Raw genomic sequence first — 9822 nt, 5'->3', positions numbered from 1 at the left:
GAGTTTTGGTCTAGACCTTGGCTGTCAAGGGGCGGTTCCTGATTTGCCAGTTATACAACAACTGTTAACTGTACTTGAGCTGAAGCCTTCCAAAACTGGCCTAAAACCAATATTTTTCACTCTGGGGGAGGGGGGTTTTGAATAGTTACAAAGAAGGGAAACTGAAATTATAGCTGTGTGCGACCTCACAAATGGCTCCATGGCAGCAATAGCTTTGTGTTAAAAAAGTTTTCTAACAAACAGATGGGTCCACAAGTATTTAAGTCACCAGGTAGGCAATTACACATGAGTTATGTTTAAAAAGAGAAAGGAAAAAGAAGTTGCCTGCATTATACATACATACATATATATATATAATATATTATATATATAAATGTATTATATATTATATATATACTATATATATATATATATATATATATATATATATTATATACATTATAAATACATTATATATATATATATCATATATATATCATATATATCATATTATATATATCATATATATCATATTATATATACATATATATATATACATACATATATACATAATATATTATATATATAAATGTATTATATATTATATATATACTATATATATATATATATATATATATATATATATATTATATACATTATAAATACATTATATATATATATCATATATATATCATATATATCATATTATATATATCATATATATCATATTATATATACATATATATATATATACATACATGTATGCAAGAATATACATACATACATACATACATACATACATACATACATACATACATACATATATACACACACACACACACACACACACACACACACACACACACACACACACACACACACACACACACACACACACACAAATCCATATCCATATACATACATACATAGAAGTAAATATACATATACATACACAAGTATATATTTATATATATATATATTACTATTTATATATACATATTTATATTTATATATATAAATAAATAAATATATATACATTATATATATATATATATATATATATATATATATATATATATATATTGACGAATATAGTATTCTCAATCTCTTAATCACCCAATTAAGTATATATTGTTGGACGGACATTCAACTACAGTTAACCCAATCCTCCACGAACACTTGGTCAACAGAGACACAAATGATTCCCCAAATGATTCTACAAAACAGAGGCCAAATACGCTTCCCCTTCGACAAAAGAAATTAAGGCAGGAAAATGCACAGCAGTGAGCAGTGTGCGACATAATCTGTAATGATTCTGATCTCACTCTTGTAAAGTAAATAGAAAGACTATTCTCTGATGCAACAAACACACCGTGGTTCTATAACAGCTACATTAGCTATGATACATATGATGAAGGAGTAAAAGAGTATGTATACATATAATAAAAGAGTATGATAATCTCTTAATATACTATAAAATGTCACCTTTAAGAAATTCATGGAAAAAATCTCAACTCTGTACCGATAAGAATAAAGTTTCACAGTAATTTTATATTATTTACAAATATACATTAATTATAAAAAAAAGAAAAGAATAATTGCAATAATAATCAACCTGATTTTAGATGAGTATAATACTCCTTTTGGCATTAATCACTCAAAGATGACTATGTGATACAAAATAAAATACTGCCACATACGAAAAATACAATAAGCAAATCCACATACAGGTTAAAACGGATTAACCTATTCCATATTTCTGGATGGAGTCTTGTTTGCATTGAAACACCTGTGATACTGAGTTGCTTTTCCTATAGTGGCCAATTCATTTTATTTTTCACATGTTACTGTCTTTGTGCTTTTGTGACTTTACTTCACGTTTTGCTACTGAAGAATGGGAGTGACCAATTTCACAATACAAATCTAATATCTAGATATTTCCATCAGCTTCAGAACAATATAATTCTGAAAGACCTCACTCTGAAATGTTAATTGCACACTTTGCATTGTCAAATTACTCATCAACATCCAAATTTCTTAAACAATCACTACGATGACCTTCGTTCATCAAAGTTGTCTTTTCCATCTCTTGATAAAACGGTGAAGCGAGTGACACAGTTCCAATGGTGCATCTGTCATTAGGTCATGACCCGCGCTTGGGATCATCTCTAGGAATGCTCTCGGGATGGTCTGCCAGGAGAATAGAGAAATGTGTAGTTATTTGTGGGGTTAGTTTAATTAACAGCGCAGATATGCCAAATCTTGGAAAATGGTGACATCTGAGATTTCTATCATGAAAAATTCACACCTTTGTGATAATTCATGAATGCACTATAGTTAAGAGTAATCTTACCCTTTCCATTTCACACATTTCTACTAATGAGACCCTATCATCCTTCATTCCATGCAGGAGAAGTGTCGGCACTGTTATGCGTCGATGGAAGGCCACATCACCCTCTGGCCAGTGCTGACCCTTGGCAACATACTCTAGGACATAGCGTGGAGTCGGTGTTATTGCCTTTCCTGTCAAGGTTTCGACAGCAAAATGCTTTCCTCTTGGTGCATATAAAATCTCTCTGCTGATATAATAATAATAAAAAGGTAATTAGCTTGGTTATACATTTCATAAGGGATTCTGAAAAGATGAGGTATATGCTAACAATAAAATAATCTCCTGGTGATTATTATGGTTGTATGTATTTCATAACCCATGGATATATAATTAACAACAATAATACTAAAATTATAATACCAATAACAACAATTATAAAAACAACTACAAAAATAATAAAATGCAAGAATATATGTCTCATGACCTCACACCCCCCTTCCTCACATAACCCAAATTCTTGAATGAATGCTAAAATCCCCGTACCTGCAGCACCCACAAGCCAGGAAGGGACTGAGGAAAGCCGCCATAGACGAATGCAGGAAGGTTTTGGAAGGAGGGGTGGGTACGAGGGGGCTTGGACCGCCACTGCACGCCAAGATCACCAGACGGACGGAATGTGGGCGACCTCTTGCTAGAGCTGCTGCTAAGGAGCACCTGTAATGGTTAACAAATAACATTTGTGGTCTTAGTGTGACTGGTAACCCTTCTCTGTAGTTTTCATCTTTTTATTGTAATTTTAATATTTTTCCATATCATAACTCATCTTTGGTTACACTGGTGTCAACTTTCTTACTTTCATCTTGAGACACTTACCCGTATCCATGTCCTATGACAACGCACTTCCTTCCCTGGGGCACAAAGAGGTCAAACACGAGGGTCATGTGATCGAGCATCTGCGAGAATGTGTACTGCTTTGGGTCGTCTGGAGCTGAACTCAGCCCATGACCCATCAAGTCTGGTGCCACAACCTAGAATCAGAATTTAAAAGGCTGTAGTTTCCTTAGAACCAAATGAAATCCTATTATCTATGAAAAATTAAACTGAATATCAAATTTTGAATATAGAAGAACATTTATTCATATATAAACATTTGATTCTTGAATTGAAAAAGGGATTACTTCTGAAATCCTGAACCCAATGGAACTGGGAATACTGTAAATGGCTTCACAAGTAATTAGTTAACAAGGAAACAATTATTAGGCCAACTTGACATAACCTGTTCATCCCATTCTTTAAATTTTAGGGATTTTTTTTTTATCTATAATAATATTGTTAATGTTATTATCATTATTATCATAATGTTATTTATCAATATTAATAGGAATAAGATTTTATTTTCTCCAAAAATTCCAAAGGAAGAGGGTAAACAGGTTGTACCCATATAGCAGAGAACACTGCTTTAGGGTGAGGAATGTACAATTTATAATTTTTAAAAATATCTCAAATAAATGTAAATAAATAAAGTGTGCGCCTTTGATAAAATTAATAATCATTTTCAGAGAAAGTTCCTTGTAAAAGTGCCACCAGAAATGTATAAAAGTTACCTCATATCCACAGCTGACAAAATACCAAAGCTGTTGCCTCCAAGCGTCACTACTCCCACCCATACCATGTAGGAAAAGTAACAAAGGCTTTTGCTGTAAAATAAAATAATTAACTCTTAAACCATGCTTGAAGTATTTAGTATAATTGATATATAGAGAAGAGATAACAAATGATTTCAAAATGCTAAGACTCCTCTCAAGTTCTCATTTACTGCAATTTAATGAAAAATGTATAATTTATCTCTTTGGTGTGATGCAGAAATCTAAACTAAACTAAATTAAACTAAAAAAATACTAATAAACATATTAATCAATTAGTTAACTAATCAAATATATAATAACAACAATAATAATTATAATAATAAGAAAATACAAATCTGTTTTTAAAACATAGCTATCTCACTAACTCACTTTAACTTTACATTCAGCATAGTTTTGGCAGAATTCTGAATTATCATTCAGGTTTGTCCTCTGCCACCAGAAGACCAGCTGTCGAGCCTCTAGCATGTGGTCGTAAAGAGGTTCATTATCTTGTTCCTCCTCCTGCAACAGAGCTTGTGGCTTGGATAAGGCTGAGTCAGCTGCAATAGTACTGGGGGCGCTGGAGGGTGCTGATGAACCACTTAAGGATAGCACTTCAGAGGTGTCGCAAGAAAGGTTGTCCACTCCTGGTAAATCACATGGGCTTTGTTAATTAGCTATATCAAGCAATGGAAAGGAAAAGGTAGCATGCAAATATATATGAAAACATCCTAAACCTAATATGCATTTTGATTACCAGATTACAGCAAATGCTGGTTTTGAACTGAGTATATATATCTATATCTATCTATCTATCTACATGATCATTCATATGGTCCATTTTCCAAATCTCGAAATCCAAGAATTATCAAACAGGAAATTATTACAACCTCATTCCTTATCATTAAAGAGGAAATGATTTTGAACTAATTAACTCATAATATGTGCATATATAAATATTATAAATATTATATAATATATATATATATATATATATATATATATATATATATATATATATGCATGTATTTATGTATGTATGCGTGTATGTGTGTGAGTGTGTGTGTGTGTGTGTGTGTGTGTGTGTGTGTGTGTGTGTGTGTGTGTGTGTGTGTGTGTGTGTGTGTGTGTGTGTGTGTGTGTGTGTGTGTGTCTATATATATATTTATATATATATATACATATATATATATATATATATATATATATATATATATAAATAACTATGGTGAGGTAATAGATACTATAAACTATTATTAGCTCTTGAACCTTTTTCAAAGATAGTTAAGATCATTTAGATAACTACTTTGTTGTGAATGTTTATAAAAAAATATTTTCACAAGACTCACATGTTCATTTATTCTTCTGCAACAGATAACATAAAAAAGACAGAATCAATGCAGAGATCTATTTCTTTATCTTCAAATGGTAACTTATTTCAAAGAAGTAAAATGCAATAACCTAGATAATGAAATCTGAAAAAAAATTATTATTAACTCACACATTACAGTAAATTTCATTAGGACATTTACCTGCTTGGCCTGACACTGCCTGACTGGCTCCCTGTGGAACCTCAAGGGATAATGTCACTTCCTGACCCTGAGGGGAATGAGCCACAGATATGCCATGTATGTCCGTAATATTAAGCTGGATGTTGCTCTTCCCGAGGTCAATATTACTATCAGTTGATCCCCTTCTGCCCTTCTGACGGGGAGAATCACTTGGCGTTTCCGCTGGCTTGGCACCTGTGAGTTCGTTCACATCTGAGTAGTCAGAGCTTTCCTCGTGTCCGTCAAATCCCAGGTTGACGACTCCCTCCTTGGTATCAAAGTGGTACTTCATGCCCTGTTCTTTGGGAGAGGAAGGGGTTGATGGCACCGAGACCTCCGTTTCAGAAATCTGGTTGAGCGCAGGGCCTGAGGCTTCGTACCTTGGCACAACATCAGGGAGAAGCATAGAGGGTGGGTCACGTTCCTCAGAGTAAGAATCCGCTTCTGGTGTTGATGGCAGGGCGCAGGCTCCCTCCATGATCAGCCGAGTGGTGTCTGACGTAAGGCTCTGAGGCGAGTCCTGGTTCACAATCATGCCACCCTTATATATCATGGACATTCTCGAGAGCTTCAGAGTTGGAAGCGAGTGGCTTTCATGAAGGGCGTTTCTTGAGGTCTCATTGCCACTGCTTTCCCCCTTCAATGACATGCTGTTAGTAGCAGTTAGATGTGAATCAGCATAACTGCTGTTGTGTGCATCGGCAGCAGACCGAGAGTGCCGTAGCTCACTTTTGAGGCTGCTCTGCTGGGAGCCATTCTTGGAGCTGCTTCCCCCACCCTGCTCCCCCTTGCCAAGGTCAAACCGGAGAAAGTCTGGTCTCAGTGAATTGGACGCTTGCCGATGGATGGCCAAGAGAGAGCTACTTAGTGAGAACTTCGAGCTACCCGAACGGGACCTCGGTTTAGGGCTGTCAGTATTGGACTTGGGACTGTGGTTTCTCCCTGAAAGCTTGGGACTACAGGGACAGGATCTAGACTGCCTAGGGCTGTGGAGAGGAGGCACAAGATGGAGGCTGGAGTCTGGAGAACCAGTGGCATCATGAACATCCATGCTGACGCCATCAACAACATCTTGTGTGACTGTTCCTTCATTAAAGAGAGTGAAACTGGTTCGGAGTTCGTTGTCCATCACACGATAAGCCCTAGCCAGCTGCTCATCACTAGCACTATATCTGTGAGTTATAAAAATGAAAGAATGAAAAAGAGAATTTACAACTTTAATGTATAACTATCCAGTAATGAAGAAAGAAAAAGTAAAAAAAAAATTCTTGTATTCACAACATAACAAAATAGGTAGCTGAAACTTCCTGAAAATGTTGTTGAGGATTGGTGTATATTTACTTTTACTATGTACAAATATATACCTACCCACACAAAACCCATACCCATACTAACACTCACACTAACGTTTATACACACAGTGTACAAATATATATATATATATATATATATATATATATATATATATATATATATATATATGTATATATATATGGGGAGACTCTGGTGTCTCCAACACACACACACCTTTGTGTATTTACTATGCACACACAATATAACATATAATATAACAATTAACGATATAAACATTCCAACATGCAATAACGAAATACTGTTTTCAGTGTCTAACCTTCCCAAGCCTAGCCTGGAGAGAGTTTCCTCACTCACGGCCGGCTTCATGCACTCATCATCAGAACTCCCAGCTGCTGCGTCCTCAAGCTTTGGGCTTCGGGTCTCGAGCTTAATGGAGGGCACGTGAGCTAGGACATTCTCACCATCAAAGCAGGGAGCTTCTTGCGGCTCCTCATGACGGCCGCTGGAATTTATTATCTGAGAAAAAAATTGGACATTAGATTCGATAGGTTATGGAAGCGTGCCATGATACCAGAGGTGTATTTCTGGCTTTCATTTTTTTCTTTCTTGTAAAGCGTTTGTCTGAGGTTATTAAATTTGCATTTTACGCAGCCAATATGAAATATGAATATGAAATATATGTTTATCATGTAAAACAAACAACCACACAAATGCAAACACACACACACACACACACACACACACACACACACACACACACACACACACACGCACACGCACACGCACACACACACGCACACGCACACGCACACATACACACACACACGAGTATCTGATTAGCCAATGACAGTCAATATATGATTTTTTTTTTTTTTTTTTTATTCACCTGTAAATGATCTAAAATTAATGAAGATAACAATAAAACTTGATTCGTCAAAAATATGTCCAACTGAGGTGTGTGTGTATACAGTTACAGCTCAGGTATATATACACCACAAGCAATCCTGGGGTTAATAGAGATCATAAAACTAGACAAACAAAATTACCTTTTTTTGACAAACAGAGCACCGGAATTTTCTCTTAGACTTCCTCAAACTCCTTCGGGACCTTCTGAAGTTAACGTTGTTTTGATTTGAATCTGCCATGATGTACGGGCCTTGCCAGTGGTTGAACCAGTAGTCCTCAAGCGAAGCCAAGGAAATCTGTTTATAAAAGTAAATATATAGGTTGTGTTTTCTGTCTACTTTGACACTATAGGAAGAAAGTAAGATATTAAGAGTTTGAAATATCAAAAGCTCACTATGGATTTATGATCACAGATGACTAACTTCAGAATCTACTGTCATTAGCGTCATAAATCATAGAATAACAAATAACCATCATTAACTACAGGATCATGCTAGCAACTACTACCCTACACTGCACTATGAAATCAAGTTTTGTAGTTGATCATATCAATCCCACATTTAAATCTGTTGAGGACTCCCCCTGCCCCATATATGAAGAGGAAACCAAAGTACTGATTGACTTTGTTGATATGGACAAGGGTAAATGTCCAAGTGAAAAGGAAAAGTGCAAGTATCATAAACGAAAGAAGAGATGGCTCAACACAAATGCGAGAGAACCGAGAGATGATTGGAGATGAACTATTTGAGAGATAATCTTCCACCTTTACCCATAAACAGAGGATGGATATTAACCCATTCATGCAGTGTAGTGTCTAATCACGTCATGGGCCTGGTGGCTAATATTCCATGCCATGCTTGGTTGAGCCTGCTATAAGTTGTGTGCATTAGACATCTGTTCACTTGTTTGGTTCTGATGGTGGTCTTTGCGGCAATAATGACCCTCTTAAAGTCTTTTTTTATCATTCCCTAAAAAGTGTATATGCCAAAGCCAAAAGCATAGAGAGTGGGGTAAATGCATGTTCCTTGTGCTCCTAATTGTTAAATAGGCAGCTAACTACTTACAATGTCCACCACATGATTCAGTATGACACAAGGAAAACCTGTTGTCAATGGGTTAAAAGAAAATTCTCCTTTGCTCACCTGTACTTCATATTATTTGAAAGCGATATAGAGAAAAATTGATGTTTAACCCAAAGCCGATGGGCATGGGATGTACATGCCATGCCCACCGTGAGTTTACTTTATTAATTTTTTTACACTTAAATGGTTACACTTGTACTAAGTCACCAATAAGCCAAATATGAGTACTGCTTGTCTTCCCTGTCTACCCTTTGCCTTGATTTTCAAAAATATTTTACGTTATCTTATAGGCATTATTTATAATGCCTATAACAAAATTAGTACCATCGATATTTATATCATTTGTAAAAAAAATAAATTCTTGCAAATTCAAGGAAATCAGGTAAGGTCACAAGGTCTACTAAATGATTCCTTTGTGGCTAAACACTTGTAGAGCCATCCATGTGCAGATACATTTCACAGAAATTAAAAAATAGTACAGAATTTTCCTAGCAACATTGACTAAAAGTGCCAAAACTGTCTGGGGACACTTTATTGAAATTAGGAATAAAAATTCTTCAAGAGTACAGGATCCTAAAGCTTTAATGCAACATTCATCAGGCAGACCCATGTTCTTACCTCATCATCTGCTGGGAGACTGATCATGTTTTCTCCCCGCTCTGCATCGGCCATTCCTGAGAGTCTCATTGATATGACCTCTGCGACGGAGGGGTTGGCCGGGTGGAGGTGCATCACGCGGAGCTTCAGCCCCGGCCCACCAACTTCCACCCATACCCGTCCGTCTGAGTCGACTCCCAAGTCTCCTGAAGCTACGCCGACTTTGTTGTGACTCCTGCATTTGAAAGAAGTGAAGTATGTAAGGGGGGATTCTGCCGAGGCTTGGTGTATTTTAGGTCAAAATGTTGAGATACTGTTTCAAAATTAGGATAGCCTATAGCTGCAAAACATGCACACTCTGTGGTGTGTGCATTTCACAGATTAAGTTAAATTATGCCAGATTTCGAAACTGCTGACTACACGTACTTTGGGAGTGC

At 36.0% G+C, this 9822-nt stretch overlaps 1 protein-coding gene across 4 annotated transcripts in view; it reads right to left on the bottom strand.

Moving 5' to 3' along the window:
- Positions 1-1058: 1058 nt before the first annotated feature.
- Positions 1059-9822, bottom strand: part of LOC125038531 — a 13468-nt gene continuing 4704 nt past the window's right edge. For 3 of the 4 annotated variants that reach the window (XM_047632031.1, XM_047632033.1, XM_047632032.1), the window contains exons 2-12: positions 9812-9822; positions 9407-9620; positions 7847-8002; positions 7117-7316; positions 5469-6658; positions 4327-4583; positions 3916-4008; positions 3185-3339; positions 2855-3025; positions 2333-2558; positions 1059-2169 (exon numbers count right to left, since the gene is read on the bottom strand). The exon at positions 9812-9822 is cut by the window's right edge and continues 114 nt beyond it. In XM_047632031.1, the coding sequence (XP_047487987.1) occupies positions 2047-2169; positions 2333-2558; positions 2855-3025; positions 3185-3339; positions 3916-4008; positions 4327-4583; positions 5469-6658; positions 7117-7316; positions 7847-8002; positions 9407-9620; positions 9812-9822 (2796 nt within the window). In that variant the 3' untranslated portion in view covers positions 1059-2046. The remainder of the gene's footprint in view (positions 2170-2332; positions 2559-2854; positions 3026-3184; positions 3340-3915; positions 4009-4326; positions 4584-5468; positions 6659-7116; positions 7317-7846; positions 8003-9406; positions 9621-9811) is intronic. The other variant, XM_047632035.1, reaches the window with a different exon arrangement.

The sequence above is a fragment of the Penaeus chinensis genome, chromosome 25 (assembly GCF_019202785.1).
Source record: "Penaeus chinensis breed Huanghai No. 1 chromosome 25, ASM1920278v2, whole genome shotgun sequence".
Classification (NCBI taxonomy): Eukaryota; Metazoa; Arthropoda; class Malacostraca; order Decapoda; family Penaeidae; genus Penaeus; species Penaeus chinensis.
This window is presented reverse-complemented; position numbering and strand designations above follow the sequence as displayed.